Source organism: Simochromis diagramma, unplaced genomic scaffold, assembly GCF_900408965.1.
Source record: "Simochromis diagramma unplaced genomic scaffold, fSimDia1.1 OVJJ01000216.1, whole genome shotgun sequence".
In the NCBI taxonomy this organism is placed as follows: domain Eukaryota; kingdom Metazoa; phylum Chordata; class Actinopteri; order Cichliformes; family Cichlidae; genus Simochromis; species Simochromis diagramma.
Genome location: NW_024386883.1, coordinates 5,222,318 through 5,241,781, shown reverse-complemented (window position 1 = coordinate 5,241,781; position 19,464 = coordinate 5,222,318). Strand labels below are relative to the sequence as shown.

The window sequence follows — 19,464 nt, the reverse complement described above, 5'->3', positions numbered from 1 at the left end:
ACAACAATGCCGTTGATTGAGGTTCAAAGCGATGCAATCAATGCCGTATTTCATATCACGCTGAGGCAATTAGAGCAACAAGTAAGGAAATCCACCTGCTTATGACACAGCTTGGCTTAAGCTCATACGTGGTGTGAGAACACAGTGCCAAAAAAAAGCAGCACTTGAGCCTGCAGGAGATGGACACTTCTGACAACCACTGTGAGGATTGCAGTCGTTGGAAAAAAATAAAGGGCATAGATGAGACAAGAGTGCAGTGGGAATGAGAAACAAAGGGCAGTAGAGGGGCAAGAGAGAGCAAGTAAAGTGGAGGAGAGTGCAAAAGAGGCAAGAGAAGAGGAGGGGTGGGGGATGTGTGGGTGACATGAGAGAAATAACGAATGAGGGAAGGGGCGTGAGACATTGAGTGAGAGAGAGAGAGAGAGCAAACAGGCTCGTCAGAAGAATCAGTCAGGTGAAAGAGACAATCCCTCGCTCTTTATTTACTCATCCTATTTCCAGGGCACATCCCGTGAGGCTTTCTTTTTAAATATTTAATGAACAATGTGCCCCTAGTTCACAGTGTTGACTTTGTATTTGTAAGGCCCTCAGGTTTAAGTATGTGCCACAGAGAGGATCCTTCTCAGGCTGCACCTCCCGTTCGATTAGATTCGACACTCAATAATCTGAAAAACATGAGCAGCAATCTGGAAGCGAACAAAGTCTTTGCATCACATGAAAGGTATATTTTTTGTCACCTTTCATGTTCGACACAAGAGAAGCAGACTTAAGCTTCGTCCCAGGCAGGAGTCGGGGGTTTATACTTTTATGAACCTCCTTCCTCTGACATCTATTATTAAAGGAGGTGGTTTGAAGGGGCAAAGCCCTTTCACAGTCTTGATGATTTTTCTGTACTGTAATGGGTGTTTGCAGAGACTGGTGGGAAAAAGAAATGTAGGCAGAGCCCTGTAATTCAGAAAAGTTGGAAAACCAGGTGTGTCTGTGTGCCTGCTGAAACTCCTGGTTTTAACATTCTTGCCTTGTCTGTCATTAAAAAAGATCCACTGTCACCTGGTTTTCAGCGCTGATGAAACACCGAGTTGGCCGTTTCTGGGTTTAAATGTATTCTGTTGCTTTAGCTTGAGCTCTTTTGGATTTGAGGTTGCGGCCTTATCGTCCTGGATTACGGATGCATGACTTTCAGAATGCTTTCTCTGGTGGAAAATTGTTCATGCTGAGTACTGATAAGGAACTGAATCAGTGTGATACTAGAGACCTGCTGTTACTGTAGCTGATATAGTACTGGAGCGGGACAGCTTCCATCTTTGAGCAATTATTTGACAGAGAGAGTGTTTGAACAAGCCATAATGCAACTTCAAAGTGTGTTTGAGGCTATTTCTGTAGTCAGCATGAAACACAACATGAAGGGCCTTTTTTTACACTCTTAAAATGCAAATTTTATTTACTAAATATGTATTTTTAAAAAAATCTTGACAAGGACGGATCTCTGCACGATGAAATTAGTACTTTTGGCCATCACCTTGCTTTAAGTTGGAGCAAACTGATATTGTTTATCGTGCATCGTCTCACATTCACTTCACAGCGCAAGACATGACTTTAAAATGGAAAGCAGGCTACAGTGGCACTCATTTGCATTCTATAATTACTTATATTTAAAAAAAAAACATTCTGTTTGCTTATCATCTTGATTTTTGTTTTTTGCCCTTTGTTGGATTTCAGGTGACTGAGTTTTATTCTGTTTGCACAAACTTTCAGTTCACTGTGCTTTTATTTCCAGATCTAATTTTCACACCTGATTTGACACTTCAAAGTTTCACGAAAGAAAGATTCATAAAAAGAAAATATATATTTTAAAAAAAACTAAAGTTACTTTTCTGTTGCAGCCGATATCGATGGCCTGAGCGTCTGCTATGTGTTGCGGAGTGGAGAAAACGCTACGTCTGATGTCTTCCATTTCGCTGTTGAGGATAATGGTAAGAGTTCACCTTCTTTTATATTTGCATTTATTTGTCTGTCAGTATTACTCCTCTTTGCTCTGAGTTTCTATAATAGCTGTCTGGCAAAAAAAAAAAAGTCACTACCTAACCATTCAGTATTTCAGAATTGAGATCTACAAGTCACCTGTCAAGCATTTTTATTCTAACCCAGACTGAGATCAGTTATATAATTTTGCAAATTGTTCCCAGCAGATTTTATAAACAGATCAGTGAAGTTTATTTTTGCTCTGATTGCATTTGATTCAGGATTTGCCCATAAAATGATCTGCCATTCAGAGCGGCCTCGTAGAATATCAATTCTGACAAATCTGCATAGGCCAGCAGAGGTGTTCAGCCTGTAACTGTGTACTGCTGCATTCTATTAACTTACCAGGGAACTGATTAGATGTCCAGGGTCACTGAAGATAGAAAACTCTTTGTGGTGTGAAGATCATTTTTACAGTTCATCGAGTTAATGAGACTGACTGTGTAATTTGTAAATATGACAGGATATGCCAAGCAGTATTAGTGCATATTTTATCTTGAATGCAAGAAAATTTCTCATGAGTTTTTTGACAGAACAGAAGATTAACAATGTGTATTTAAAATAAAAACTGACATAAGGTGGTTTTATGCAGAGTCTCCGTTTATGTACAGTTTTTATAAAGCGATGAACATTTTAGTTTGAAGAAATAACCGCTTGCTTTTATTTTACATGTGACGACATTGGCAAATATTACCTCCTTTCTAATTTGGTTCAAACCAACATTACATGCATAATAACTGCCAATTGGGGCCCAATTTGCACATGAAATTAACACGTACAATTCACCATATCTTATGCTATATGCATCTCTCCAATGTGCATTAATTTAGCATCCTTTTATGAAGGCAGCTGCTAATTAAGTAATCAGCAGATGCCAAAAATCTCAGTGAGGGAGGAAGAGCTTAAGATGCAGTTGAATTTATTTAAGACTAAATCTAAGAAGAAACCTCATAATACTGAGTATATATGCTCATTATTGAATAAAAATTTGCACAGGAAAAAATATTTGAAAATGTGCTCTGCATGAAAAAACTGCTGCAGAAACATACACGAGTAGAATCATTCCAAACAATCCCTCTAAGTGGGATATATTGAAAATACCAAAATTTATGCAAAAGATTTGCAGTCCCCGTCTTGTTTGAAGCATTTTCTTCTTCTTTTTTTATGTCTTCAAATACAATATACATGTGTGTGAATGAAAGAGAGAGAGGTTTAACAGCACAGCTGCAAGGAGTACAGGTAATGCATGTGGAAGAGTTTAAATATCTTGGGTCAGCCAGACAAAGCAACAGACAATGCACAGGAGGGGTGAAGAAGAGAGTGCAGGAGGGGTGGAGTGAGTGGAAACGAGTGTCAGGGCTGATTTGTTACAGAAAGATAGCAGCAAGAGTGAAAGGGAAGGTTTACAAGATGGTAGCAAGACCTGCTATGATGTATGGTTTGGAAACGGTGGTGGTGACAAAAAGACAGGAGGCTCAGCTAGAGATGGGCGAGTTTAAGATGTTGAGGTTTTCATTGGGGGTGACCAGAATGGACAGGATCAGAAATGAGTGGATAGCTCAGGTTGGCTGCTTTGGAGACAAAGTTAGAGAGGTAAAGCTGGGATTGTTTGGACATATGGAAAGGAGGGATAGTGGGCTTACTGGACAAAGGATGCTAAAGATGGAGCTACCCGGCAGGAGGAAAAGAGAAAAATCACAGAGAAGGATGTAGAGAAGCAGGATATGCAGAAGGTTGTGCGTCAAAGGAGGATTCTTATGATAGGGTGAGATGGAGGCAGAGGAGCTGCTCTGGTGAGCCCTAAAGTTCAAAGTTACGTATCACGTATATATAATGCAAACTTTCTTCAGCAGCTGTCTTCACGATGTGATCATAGTGTGGTTTAAGCTGTTTTAAAACAGTCAGATAACTGGACTGCAAGTTTAGTCATTGTTGGCTTTGTTTCTTTACATCTGTCTTCTTTAAATAATGCAATGCACTGATCACCTTGTCTTGTACCGAGACACATAATTGAGGTTAACGTACAGTATTACAAATACAGCACCAATTTTGTGTAAGCGATGTAGTGTCTGTTGCAGTGGCCATTTCATTTCATTTTATTACAAATCTACAGATTTTTTAAAACACTAGTTTTACGCTGAGCTTATAAAAAGTTAAAAAGTTTTCCTGGAGCAGAACTCATCCATCCAGAATAAATCAACACAACGCCCTGCTTTTAATGTACAGTAAACACACACACACACACACACACACACACACACACACACACACACGCACACACACACACACACACACACACACACACACACACACACACACACACACACACACACACACACAGGTGTATCTGTTTTATATTAACACATTTGAAACAAGGTGCAGCTGACACCACCGCTCAGTCCATCTGTTCATTTTCCTCCTCTATGATCAGGCACGACAATACAACACAATACATTAAAGACTACTCACTCATGTAGCGTCTTTAAAGATTACCAACACAGCTTCTCTGTGAATTACAAGATTATGTACAAGAGTATGTATCATTGAGGACTGAGTTAATACAGTACTGTGCAAAAATCTTAAACCTCCTTCATTTCTCCATATTTTACTAGAAAAATTGGAAACCAGGTGCAGCAATTTAAGCATGTGAAAACATGCCATACATGAAAAAACAGTATATAATACAAAACTAGAGCACATCTCTAATGAACTTTAAAGTCAATATTTAATATGACAAGCTTTATTCTTCAGTACAGCCTGAACTCTCTTAGATCAGCTTTCTTTACTTTCTTTTAGTCTTCAGGAATAGCTCTGCAGGCTTCGTGAAGGACATTCAGAGCTCTTCTTTGGGTGGGCCAAGCTCTGAGGAGGCCATTACTTATAAACCCCAACACACTGCCAGGGCTTTTACTGCATTGACAGCATGTCTGGAAACATGTTGAAAAATTAGGCTGTTGCCAATCATATTTCAAATGGTCATCATAAATACAGTGGTGTGAAAAAGTGTTTGCCCCCTTCCTGATTTCCTAGTTTTTGTGTGTTTGTCACACTTAAATGTTTCAGATCAAACAAATTTAAATATTAGACAGAGATTACACAAGTAAACACAAAATGCAGTTTCTAAATGAAGGCGTTTATTATTAAGGGGAAACAAATCCAAACCTACATGGCCCTGTGTGAATAAATACCCCCCCCCAAACCTAATAACAGGTTGGCCCATGTACCTGAAACATAAGAACATAAGAACTTAACATAAGAACTTAACTGAAATCAAGGGTTTGTGATCACTGGCAATGAGACTTTTAAAGCCCTGTGGAGGAATTTTGACTCACTCATCTTTGCAGAATTGTTGTATTTCAGCCACACTGGAGCGTTTTCGAGCCTGAACTGCCTTTTTAAAGTCCTGCCACAGCATCTCAGTTGGATTCAGGTCAATCCTCCTGACTAGGCCACTCCAAAGTCTTCATCTTTCTTTGGCAATTCTTGCTGGTGTGTTTTGGATTATTGTCTTGATGCAGAATCCAAGTGCGCTTCACCTTGAGGTCACGCCTCAGTTTTGCTAGCAAAACTGAGGCGAGCCTTTATGTTCCTTTTGGTCACCATTGGAACTCTGCCATGCAGGCTGTTTTTGCCCACTCTTTTTCTTATGGTGGAGTCATGAACACTGACCTTAACTGAGGCAAGTGACCAAAGCGGATGGGTCTTTTGTGACCTCTTAGATGAGCCATCGCTGTGCTATAGAGTAATTTTGTTTTTCTTAGGACATTCAGAGGTGGATTTGTTTTGGATCACTGTCCTGCTGCAGAACCCAAGTCATGACCTCAACCTGAAGGTTGAGCTGACTCTCACTGTGGTTCGCTGGAGTCCCAAAGCTTTAGAAATGGTTTTATAGCCTTTTCCTTGGATCGCGGCATGATGTCTGGCTTTTGAGGGTCTTTCGGTCTTTTCCTCTCTGCCAGGCAGGTCCCATTTAAGGGATTTCTTGGTTAAGAACAGGTGTGGCAAAAATCAGACATAGGTGTGTCTAGAGAAATTGATTTCAGCTTTTCAAAGATGTGATACACCACAGTTAATTGACGTTTTGTGTTTACTTGTGTTATCTTTTTCTAAATTTTAATTTTGTTTGATGATCCAAAACATTGAAGTGTGACAAACATGTATAAAAATGGGAAATCAGGAAGGGGGCAAACACTTTTTCACACTACATATCAATTTTGACTAAAGACCCCTAGTTAAAATGCAACCCTCGATCATGACAGAGATTCCACTGTGTCGTATGCAGACACTCACTGCTGTACCTCTCTTCTGTCCTCTTCTAAACACACTGATGAACATTTAAGAATGACTTCTTGACAACCAACCTTTCACTAAGATCACAGATTTCTGAAGAGCCTTCACTGAACAGTAGACCAATCAATCAAAGGATCTGATGCATCTCTCAGATCCTGTTTTGCCACATTTTATTTCCTGTTAAGGACATGGCTTTCACATACTGTTCATCTGAAATAGATGATTTTATTTTTATTTTTGATCTGCCACTTCTTTTGTCCAGCTTTTAGTTTTCTCAATCTTTTATGGACAGACCCTACACCATGCTGAGATATGTCGTTTGCACCTAATGGCTCTTTGGGAATCACCTTGTTGGTGAAAAATACAATTTTATGCCTGTCAAATGGTGTTATCTTTGCAAGAAAAGGAAATGGGAACAAATTATGTGTTTTTGTGACAGGCTGCTAGTAACAAAGTGCTTAAAGACACATTTTCAAATTGTTTATTTGCAAAGTTGTCTGTTATGTGTAGACACAACATTGGTTCAGCCCTTGTCTTATGTACCTTTTTTGTGCTTGATTGATTCACAGATCAGTGTTAACAAAAAGAAAAACACTCCTGGAGTGGACTAAAAATGAAAGCAGCATGTATCCAAAGAAAAACCTTCAGAGAGGAGACTAAAATTACAGGAAGCGCTGGAAGCAAAGTATAAAGAAATAAGGGATGGCTTAAGACATTTGCACAGTACTATATAATGTCTTTTTTAAATATATCACATTTGGCCAAACATATATTCTTTGGTTGAGTAAATTATAACAGTCCTGTTCATACAATCTGCAAAACAACTCAAGAACGAATTCCTGCATCGTACATTTTTGGACTAACTACATGAACTATTGGTTTTGGGAATTCCATTCAGGCCCCATTTTTCAGTCTTTTTCATACTCTGGTTCTAATGCACTTTAAAGAAAGTGCTAATGCGTAAAAGAGTAACAGTTCCTTTATGCACATGAAAGCAAAAACATTGACTAATTGATTGTCCATGCTCCTGTTCTTAGAGCTTTTTTTTTCTTTGCCTCTGCTCTCGGCTACATTCTTGTTTAACTAAAAAGGCTTTAGGCTTTTAAAAGAAACACTACTTGAAGTACATGACTGCATATCATCATTGGTCCATAAGTTTGTGGAGCCACTTGGTCTTCCTTCCTCCCCTGGAGTGTTGGTGTTATTGCAAACTGATTCCAGATATAGAATTTAAGAAGTAAGGACAAATATATTTAAAAGCCTAAAGGTAACAAGTTTAAAATATTTTAGCATTACGTTCTTATTATGTAAATGCATGTGTAAGCAAATCTTTCCTTATGTTATAAAGGTATGTTAAGACACTCTTCCAGTCGTGTACTGGTACATGTACACGCTCATGCAGACAATGACGCAGAGCAGAGAACAGAGGGGTAGCCGTAGGCAAAGGGGCGTCCAGGCCTCCAGCACAAAGAGGTGTTTGATATTTAAGAGCTCAGGCAACATTGCGGGTAATGAGAGCCTTGGGCGTCTGAGCGGGGCAGAGCTCCAAGGCAAGCACTGGTAATTGTGTGGCCCCGTTACAGGCTCATCTAGAGGAGAAGAGTGGCAGGAAGAACCTTCTGTCACAGATTAAGACAAGCTAGGACGGCTGCACTTAACTGCAATGGGCTGGAACACAACTTGTTTCCCAGGCTTCTCTTTGCAGCAAGTTAATAATGGAGCAGCAGAAAACAACAGAGATTACTAGTCATGCAAATCTGAAATACAGTACAGAAGGTAACAATGGCTTCAATTATCAATTAAATAATTCATCATAGAGGTATAAAATATTATTTAAAAAACAAAGGCAGAAATACATATTACAGAAGCTAGAGATCAAACATTTAGGGGGACTTTGCTTAAAAAGATCCTGTGATGATCATAGCAGTTGTTGATGTGGATGTTATTAGTTTCCTATTTGGTTTACTTTTAAAAGCTAACTAAAAGCACTACGTTTCTTAGATTTCACTCTAGTAGCATGCGTGATTAAAGATACGTCTGTAAGATGTGGTCCCCTTGTAAGACACAATGTAGGTGAATAAAATTGAGTTTTGGGTGCACCAAAACAAACATACAAAATGAATATCAGCATGTAATATTATTTTTTCATGAGCAATAGTGCAGTTGATGGTTTTAATTAAAGGTATAACACTGAAACTATGCTGGCATAGTTGTTATTTGAGGTCTTTGTGGTCTTCAGAGTATTCACAGTTGCTAAAACGTTGTACCTAAAAAGATGGTACTGTTAAATTTTTAAATCTCTTAACACTAGAACTAAAATTTGATTCAGCTGCAGCGGGTAGCAGCAGCACCAGTGGATGTCTCAAAATCTCAGGTTAAAAAACCTCAAAACAAATGGTACTAAGGAAGAAAAACTGCCCGTGATCCAGGCTTTTCTCTACTTGTTTCTCCACCCTAATGTAAATGAGATTGAATGTTACGATAGGCCCCTTTCACCCCTCTACCCCCCACCTGCACATGAGGAGCTCAGACACACGACTGCTTTATCTAAAGTTGCTACAATATATCCACTTAAAGCGCTCCCTGCTGCTTTGATAGTCCAATTTTAGTCACATTTCACGGCGCACAGTCCGCATTAAATGTAGTTCTGAGTCCTCAAGCATTCGTCTTATTCATGGCAAAATACTTCGTGTGCAACTTTTCCTTTCCTAGCGTTAGAAGACTAATTATCACCATATATACTGCAAGGTCACATTTCTTTATCATCAGTTTTTGTTTGTGCGTGATGTATGATTGGTTGTGGCTCTGTGGGCCCACTTTGAGGTTTTTTTTCTAATCTCTTCAAAAGGCCTTTTTTCATAAAAGGAGTGCCAACTTTTAAGATGAAATGACCTCCTTGGTTTGTCCTCTTCGCTACTGAATGATAAGCATTGCAAATTATTTATGTACATACAGATTTTCTTTCCAATGGATGAAAGAAATTGTTATTGAAAAAGAACAGAGTCCATTTTTAAATAACATCTTTAATAACTTTTACCGGTGGAATAATGACTCATAATGGCTCAGAAATCTGTAGTCATCTATGAGCACAGGGAACGTTTGCATTTGTTTGCAAAATAAACTCATGTAGTATTTGTACTGTATTTTCCCGCTCTTCTGTGAGCTTTGAAAGTTCAGATTGACTTGAAGGCACCTGGAAAACAATTAGAGGGTTGAACCGGCTGTCACCATGGACACAAATGGACCAGCTTAATCCTTTGACCTTTTCTCTGTTGTTTGCCTTTTTTTCTGTTGTTGTTAAAGCAATGTGTACTGATCAGGGCATAATGGCAAGGTGATATATCAGCACGCTCCACAGACATGCACACACTAACACACACACTAAAGCATCCCCTGGCTTTAGTAGAGGATTCTCTTCATCTGTCTGCATTCAAGAATTTACTGTCACTCTTCTCCCAGGGCCCGGCTCTCCTATCTTTATCCTCTTCATCTCCTCTTCTCACACTGTCACTATTAGATCTGTGCTCAATGTGTTTCATTCATTTTCAATTCTTTTACACAGCTCGGTATCTGTGTTCATTATATATTTTGTTCTGTAGTGTTATTTTTGACTGTCTCCCCATCATTGTCCTTCTTTCCTCTCGAGGTACGAGCTTACCTCCCTGTCTCGTCGAGTGAAATTTTAAAAAGGTGTTGCGGTTTATTGTGATGAGTGTCGAGGCTGTCCTAGGCATCAGGATTCGGTTTTACTGTCTAACCCTCGCTGTTTTTTGCCGCCGTCTGTCCCCGCCTGCTGTGTGGATGTCAACGTGCTGATGGCTCTTTCTGTTGTAGGATTACAGCACATTGCGCAGCGTTGCTTGTGATGATCTGCATCTCATTAGAACCTTGAAACGAGAGCATTCGATTTTGAGAGATGTGTAGGGGGTTTTCAGCATATTCATCATCTTTGATTCTGTGTTTGTCCATGCTGACAGCTGATGCTTGACATGTAATTCAAACACTGAAACGCGGCTAAACATCCTCGAATCTCTGGAGTAAACATTTTTTTTCTTGTCATGTAAACATTTCCATTTATATGAATACATTATTTTGCTTCCAGTTATCAGCACTGGATCTTATTCATTTTTAGTGACTTAGTTGCCTTTTTTAAACACATTTCACTCTTTTGTTTCTTCGCAGTTTCTCCAATTTTCACCCTGTCCTTCTTCTGTCATATAAGGGTGTGATTCACACTGTACAAAGTACAATTAGAAGAAAATTACCATTCCAGCTCACCAAACTGTTTTCTATCTTTTAATGCATCTTAATGAAGCTTTAATTTGTTGTTAAAATTAATAAGCGTCTCATCTTAATGTGAAAATGAGAGCTTTTCTGATCTCTTATTCATTATTTATTAAATCGCTCAGATTAAAAAAATTTAATAAATCCAGCTTTTTAATGTGAGGCATCTTGTGATGTTTATCTTGAAAGGTGCTATACAAATACAATTTTACTTCCTTTCATCTAAAAGTAAACATTATTCATAATCATTGTATTGGCTGAAGTACAAATGAGGATTTACTGACAGAATAAAATTTTGTTTGAAGGAGGCTGAGGAGATGATGGAAGGAAATGAGAGCAGAAGAAAAAAAAAAGAAGAAGAAACCAGAGCTTTCAGTAGCTAGTTTATCATCTCTGCTGAGGCACAGTTTGCTCTCAGGAGTGCCAGTAACTGTCCTGCGATACATTAAACTCATCCTTCTGTTAAATATTACATTGGAGGAATGGGGAGATGTATGCTGAAGCTGGATTGATATGCATGCTGGAGTTCCTTTTTTGTGATGAGCACTAAAAGATCCTGCAGGAGAATGAATGCTTTTAAATGTCATCATTCATAAAAAAAAAAATAAAAAAAAAGCCCAGAATGTATACATACACTGCAGTCACTTACACATACAATCAAGTGAAAAAGAAACTACACCATTTTTCAAATCTAAAGTTCTATGTATCAGGACAGAATGAAAAATCATGTGTTCCTTTCTAGGTTGTAAACAATTCATAAAATATTATACAGTGTCATTATTTATTTAACAAAAAATAAGCCAAAAAGCAGAAGCAGTGTCTGGAAAAAGTAAATATAACCCATGATTCAAAAGCTTGAAAAACAAGAAGTGATGATTCGAGACTTTACCAGTGTCTCACATCATTGCAGAGTATAATTTTGACCCATTCTTCTTTACAGCATTGCTTCAGCTTGTTGAGGTTTGCAGGCATTTATGTATGCACGGCTCTCCTGCTACTGCATTTCAATCATGTTGAGGTCTGGACTTTGACTGGGTCACTGCAACATCTTTATCCTTTTCTTTTTCAGCCATTCTGTTGTCGAGTTGCTGCTGTGTTCGGGATCATTTTCTTGTGCCACGACACAGTCTTGTCAACCTTTAACTGTCAAACAGATGGTCTCACATTTGTCTCTAGAATACTTTGGTATACAGGGGAGGTCATGGTCGACTCAATGATTGCAAACAAAACAAGCCCAGATTATCAGTCCTCTACGGCTGTGATTGACAGTGAGGATGAGATGTTTGTGTTCATATACTTTGTTTAGTTTTCACTGGACATTGCACTGGGCAGTATGGCCAGACATCTTTACACTAGCCTTATCTGTCCAAAGGACATTGTTCCAGAAGTATTTTGGTTTGCTCTGATGCAGCATTGCAAACCCAATCTGTGCTGCCTCGTTATTTTTAGAGACCTGGCAAACCTTCAAAACTAGTCAAAACTCTTGTCTTTTTCTAATTGTACTCTTATGCTAACTGAAGCCTGTAGAGCAGGTGTGGGCAACTCCAGGCCTCGAGGGCCGGTGTCCCTGCAGGTTTTAGATGTGTCCTTGAACCAACACAGCTGATTTAAATGGCTAAATAGCTCCTAAACATGCCCTGAAGTTCTTCAGAGGCCTGGTAACGAACTAATCATGTGATTCAGGTGTGTTGACCCAAGGTGAGATCTAAAACCTGCAGGACACCGGCCCTCGAGGCCTGGAATTGCCCACCCCTGCTGTAGAGTCTTAAATGTAACTCTTGGGTTTGTTTTGTTTTTTGCAGTTTCTCTGAGCAATCGTACAGTCTAACCTTGGGGTGAATGTGCTGGAACATTCACTAATGGGAAGGAACTGTCCTCAGTGTTTGTGAATAATCTTATAACCTTTCCCAGATTAGATGGGCAGTAACAGTTGCTTCTCTAAGATCGTTGTGAATGTCTTTTCTCCTTGTCAGTTTGTTAACACACTCCTGAACCAAACCTGAGAACTGCTAAAAACTATGCTGTGATTAAAACCACCTGGCTGCTAATTATTCTTTTAATTTCTGTGGAAAGATTACGTGTGTGCTTTTTTCACCCATTTGGGCATTTTTATTTTCCCATAGCTTTTGTTAAATAAATAATATGATGTAATATGTTGTTATTCATCTGAGGTCGTATTTATTTAATTTATAGACCTGCTAAGGACTGAATGATTTGGTTTTATGCCCTCATACACAAATGAAAAGAGGGTCCACTTTATTTTTCACATGACTTTAAATACAGACAAATATAAACACACCTGAGAAACATACTTCTGGTCCAGCCTCCTGTGCACAATACAAGATTTTTTGTCATAGTTATTGTTGTTGACAAACAGATGAATTTATCATTTGCTTTCTTAAAACAAATTATGCCACATATTTTTGACACTGCTCCCAAGTGGCAGTAGATAGCTCCAACATTTAAACAGAGGTCCTAAAATCTCATCTATGCACTGCCAGTAAAGCACCATGTCAAGATTATTAGCACCGATGTGGTCCAAAGGAGGAGGAGGAAGAAATGCTAGCACCCGAAGCTGTAAAATGAGTAATCCTTGATTTCTGTAGTGACAGTCGTAAGCTATGCCAGTAGTAACTTAGAACACGTGCTGGTGAGACATTTTTATGTACACCACTTGATAAAAGACTTCTACATAGAACATTTCCTATCTGTATCCTCCTCCAGAAACTTTCTCTCTCTATTCTTGTTTGCTCAAAGTGTATGTAAGGGAAGAAACTCAGAATAGTTGAGAAGAAGTGACTTCTGGGAAGCCAGGAGAGAGAGAGAATGCAAGGAAGCTTAAGTTAACCTAATTAAATATTACACTCCACCTTGTCTTTGTCCCCAAGTCTTTACCCTTGAAGCTATGCCGCAGGTTGTATAAGGCTGTCTTTGTAGACATCAGTGAAAAACCTCACATTTATTAACTGTATTGCAAGAACTTCAAAGGTTTGAGTATTCTTTGCCCCAAATGTCAATTTCAAATGGTTTCATGTGCAAGGTCGCTTAAGGTGTTTCTGCAGTACTCTCATGCCTAATGGCTATTGAAGGTAGGCAGGAAACAATGCATTATTCTGTCACACTCAACTTTTATCTCTTACGAGTGGGTAGGTGGGGAGTAATGTATGTGCACTCATTTCCTTTGTAGCCCACAGGCACACACAGTGCTCTCTGATGCACAAACAGCAGCATAAGATTCAGCTTTACGTTTGGTTTAGTTTGAACTCCTGTGATCAAACACGATGACTAGGAGAATTAATTACCTACACACATACAAAGATTGTCAAAATGTACTTGATCCTTGCAAATTAACAACAAAAATACTTCACACATGTTGGCTTATATTTGCCTTTGAGTCGAGCAGCATTTTAAATGCTTGAAGTTGCCCAGGGCTGTGAATTCCTGGTCAGATTACTGATAACTCCCTACACCTCTGGAGATATCTGCTATCATGCTGATTGCCTTGAGTGAAGTGTAAATGTAGCAGAATACACATGTACAGTTTATGCACAGACACACTGCATTATAGTGCTGCTAAAAGACTTGCAAAATAACTTGCTTTCTGTCTGCTATAAGCCTAGCCCCACACACACATGCACACACATGCACACACACACACACACACTCTCACACACAGACACTACTCTTAGAAGAAAGAAACAGCTGAGTGCAAAACCCATCACAGTCTTTCTGATCCTCTTTGCCACTAGTTGCACGCATGCCAAGCCTCTCAGTAGAATGACTGCCACATATCTGTCAGGATAAACTAAAAGCTACTGAAACATCCTGGGGGGTGTGAGATATCTCTATTTTGTCAACCATCAAAATTTATGTAGTGTGGCACTCCTTTCAGGTGGATGATGCGTGGGCTTCTGTTACTACTGAAATGTTATTGGTAGTCTATTTTTGTCCCAGCACTTAAACATGCAATGTGGTTTGTAAAAGAGGAACATTATGGCAACTGAACGAATAGAATTTTAGATTTAGTTTTTCCTTCGTAGACCAATGTTTCTCAAAAGTTTTCCACGGTGAGAGATCATTCAGTTTGTTGGTTGCATATAGCTCTGTTTGCCAGTTGCAGAGGGAGTTGGGGGTTGAAATACAAAGGAGTACAGAAGGCAGATGGAGACATAACAGTGAGAGAAAGGCCACACCGCCAGCAGCAGAAGAGAAGTAGTGTGTCGCATACGGCACAATCTTGCTGTGAAAAATTTCCTTTGATTTTGAGTGTGAAGTCTCAAGCACACACACATACACACACACACACACACACACACACACACACACACACATATACACAACTGAAGGCAGCCCTGATTTTTAGGAAAGATGCTAAAAAACAAACTTTGGTGTTGAATTCTAAAAATAAAAAAACCCAAAACATAGACATTTATTTGGTGGTTGTTACAGTAGCCACTTTCATTAAAAGCACAAATAATCACACACATGCACACACACCCTAAACCATGTGACTGAACATGCATAATCTATACCGCTGTGTGTTGGGCGATTGTGGCTCAAAGAGTTGGCAGTTCGTCTTGTAACCGAAGGCTGCCGGTTCGAGCCCCGGCTAGGACAGTCTCGGTCGTTGTGTTCTTGGGCAAGACACTTCACCTACCGCCTACTGGTGATGGCCAGAGGGGCCGATGGTGCGATATGGCAGCCTTGCTTCTGTCAGTCTGCCCCAGGGCAGCTGTGGATACAACTGCAGCTCGTCTCCACCAGTGTGTGAATGTGAGAGTGAATGAATAGTGGAATTGTAAAGCGCTTTGAGGGCCCTGAAAAGCGCTATATAAATGCAATCCATTATTATTGTTAAAGTGGTAGTAGTGTACTAGTGCATCTGCATTTTATACTTATTGTTTGTGACTTTAACCTGTTGGTGGTGGTTGCTAGGCAACATGGTGACATCATGATATATCATGCCTTGTTCAAGTTTTCTGCACTTAAATGAGTTGACTGAAATAAAATGATAATCTGCTTTTGATCATTTTAATATCATAAATGGGCAAATTGTTATAATATAATATAATGTAATAAATTATTATGTAGTTGCTAGGTAGATTAGAACCTGCAGTTGTAGCTGTGTGCAAATGTTGGTGGTTAAATTCCTGATCATGTAAGAAGAGTTTGCATGCAAATAGTATTATAGTAAGACAATAAACCAGAGCTGTTTTAATTTTGCATATTTCTAACATATTGCCACAGCTTAGAAGCAACAGCCAATAATTACACAATTTAAATACATTTAAATATAAATAAATCAGTATGTTGTATTTAAAAAATATTTAAAAATTAATAACCCAAAATTAACCCTCATACTACTGACATTGAACATTGAATGGGGAATAATTTATTGCATAGACAAATAGCAATAATAATAATACTAGTAGCAATCTCAAAGCTTTGTTAGTTACACAATTAATTCCATCAAAAGAAACAAAAGTTACTGTTAATTTGCATATTTTGTAAAATGAAAATCTATAGTTTTATTGAATGCAACTTTGAGCTATTGTTCCAAATGCAGTTCACAAAATTATTTTAGAGCTTTTTCAGCATCTTTAGATCTGTTATCACTTAGTTTTCATTCATTTCAAGTAGATATTATTTGTGGTCACTTTAACCCCACTATAAAATTATACACACAACCAGCTGTCCAGAGATGTAATCTCTGCAGCATGTTCTGGGTCTTCCCCGGAGCCTCCATTACATGCCCAAAACACTTCACCTAGGAGGTGCCCAGGAGGCATCCTGGCCAGATGCCCAAACTACCTCAGCTGGCTCGTTTTCATCTGGAGAAGTAGCAATTTTAGTCTGAACTCCTCCCAAATGACTGAGTTCCTTACTCGATCTCTAAGGCTGAGCACACTCTTCTGAGGAAACTTGTTTCTGGCACTTGCACTTGTGATCTTATTCTTACAGTCACTATAGATAGCTCCTGACCAAAGGCGAGGGTAGGAACACAGATCCGCCGGTAAATCAACAGATTTACCTTCATGCTCAGTGTTTTCTTCACTACAGCAGATCAGTACAGCTTCCATACCACTACCATGGCTCTGTCAATCTGATGCTGCCCTCTCCCTTCACTTGTGAACAAACACCCATATGCTTAAACTTCTCCACTCGGGGCAGTGACTCATTCTGAATCCAGTGTGTACACTCCACTCCTTTCCAGCTGAGAGCCATGGCCTCAAACTTGGAGGTGCTGATTCTCATCCCAGCCTCTTCACACTTGGCTGCAAATAGCCCCAGAACAAGCTGGAGATCATGGCTTGATGAAGCCAACAGAACCACATCATCTGTGAAAACCAGAGGTGAGAACAGAATCGGTCAGAAGCAGCAGTCCTGGCGGAGACCCACACCCAGCAACCAGTCTGGCTCTTTACTGCCAGACTCTCACTACTGTTGTACAAACATTGGAAACTAAGGCTGAACACACACTAAAGGCAGTTATAGCACACAATTTGCCTAATGCTTTGCTAAGGCCATGATAACATCTTAGAGTAGGAACCAACAGTGCTACCTTCCTGCCTGCAAATTGCGAACAAAGGTACATTGGAGGGTCACTGCTTCTCAAAATATGGCTTTAAGTGTAGCTATGTGTTGCATGATCAGGACCTCTATCTCACTCAGGTAGATCTGTGGATGTCTCCAATATTATGATAACCAGGTGATGAATGAAGTGATAGCATCTGAGTTTTTCTTCCTTAAATGAGTGTCAGAGTGTCCCTACTGCCCGGATATTGTGTGACACTTTAATTTAAGACTCACTGTAAGCACTAACTGAGCAAATTATTCCCTTTATTAAAACTTCATAGAACATTTGGATTTTTAAAAAGCACAAATCAAAGAAAAATAAAAAGGAATGATGTGGCATCGTTAGGAACAAAATGATTCACAAAGTCATACAAAAATGGAATGATAAAAAAATCTCTCGATATATTTATATATCTATGAGATATTACAAAAATATACTTCTGGGGTCTGCACGGACCCCAGTCAGTAGGATGATGCAGCAAATACCATGACTCACTTGAGATTTTAAAACAATTAATAATTTGTAACACTGATATTTGCTAAATTTACGCCTTTACACCATTGAATAACACATTGAGTGCCGCCAGCTAACAAGGTAGTCTGTTTATGTCTGTTTATAGCTGAAAGATGTTTCATTGCTGTAAAAAAAAGATGGAGGGTTGCAAAAAGAAAACACAATAAACTGTAAAAATTCTAGAAAATTTTAAAATACTGTAAATGTGTTTTTCCATCATACCCAGCATAGCAACACACTGTGTAAAATAGGAGGAAGACTCTGAATATGTCAATAAAGTTGTTATAGTGGGGGTTAGTGACTATTATCAATATTAATAGTCATTAACAATAAACAATAGTCATTTATTATCAATAAATTTTAAAAAGAAACCCTTTGCCTTAGCAGCATTTTCTAAAACCTAATCTACTTTTATTGCAGTATTGCTGATATATTCCTTTCGCTTAACTCTCACTTCAGATAGCTCACCAGCTGAATCTGAGAGTTTTGGCTCAGTCAGATTCAAGAGTTAATGAGATTCAGCTTTACAAAATCAAAAACTGCTTTAAACTCCACTTTGACTTTAACGCTAACATCTCTTGACTTTGCATAGCCTCAAGTTTTGTGACTTGAAAACCTCCCTAAGCCCAAAGTGTGAGAATTTAGACTGGTCCCTGAAGCATATTCAAGAACAAAGCTGATACTCAGGCCTGTGTGAAGGTACAGTTGTTTTGATGCCTTAGCTTCAAATAGGGTTTCCTCTGGTGGTAAAGATCTAAATATCATTAAAAGGAGAACATTGAAGGGGAAAAACTGAGATTTTGGTTACTATGAGATTTATGCATGCTTTGAAAAGACTATTTTTTAAAAGGCACTTTTACTGTTTAGACATGATATTACCTGCATTAGCCAAATGTATTCCAACATTTATTATTTCATTTCTCAACTCTGTCCAACAGCCAGTTTATTTTTTATCTGTCTCCAGTCAGTCCTGGGAATGTTAGTGTAGATTTGTTTTTCTGTTTAACAATTTATGTACCTAATTTATGTATTTATGCATTTTTTTCTTCGCAACTATAGCAGCTTACAGTTGCAATTACACAGTAATTTAATCAGGTTGCTCTGTTATAACTCTGCTGTAAGTTGTAACTCCTTAGCATTTTTCCTTTTTAGTGCTTTTCGAGTAGCATGCAGTGGGTATACTGGAGTTTTTTGTGTTTCTTTTTCTAAAGAGGGCTGTTTGTTCCACCTGACAGTGGGGTTAATGAAAGCATTGAGACTGAACCAAACAGTTTTTTCAGGGCATAAAACCAAAACAGTGAATAGCCCTTTTAAGACCCTGTAGAGGCAGAGTTGGCAGTAAGTTCCACAGCTCGACGCTTCAAACAACCCTTTCAGATTATGTGTAGTAACTTGATTCAGTAATAATATATAGAAGTATAGGTGGCGCTTTAATTATGCAACATTATCTAAGTTATCCAAGTTGAGTCAAGCTACAAGGACCCAAATGAGATACAGTAGTTCACATCATGTGAAGCAGTGTGCTGGTAAACTGGATAACAAATCTTAGAAAATAGAGTGGAAAGGAGGAAACACACAGCAGTAAGGCAGTCAGTGACTGTGCCATGAAATAGATCCTACATCACAATGCAGCATCAGAACTGTAAGTATCAAAGTTTTATCTTCAGATTTCTCAGAGCAACTTGATCCTCAAAATTTATTGCTCTGGAACTAGAAGCCCTAATTGGTGAAGAAAAAAAAAGCTTCTGCTTAGTTTTTGTTTGGAAAGCCTTTGAAAG

The 19,464-nt window shown here is 38.8% G+C and overlaps 1 protein-coding gene across 1 annotated transcript in view; it reads left to right on the top strand.

Moving 5' to 3' along the window:
- LOC120734409 (FRAS1-related extracellular matrix protein 2-like) overlaps positions 1-19,464 on the top strand; it is a 68,926-nt gene that overhangs the window by 6,259 nt on the left and 43,203 nt on the right. The window contains exon 2 of the mRNA XM_040033228.1: positions 1,884-1,973. Within this exon, the coding sequence (XP_039889162.1) occupies positions 1,884-1,973 (90 nt within the window). The remainder of the gene's footprint in view (positions 1-1,883; positions 1,974-19,464) is intronic.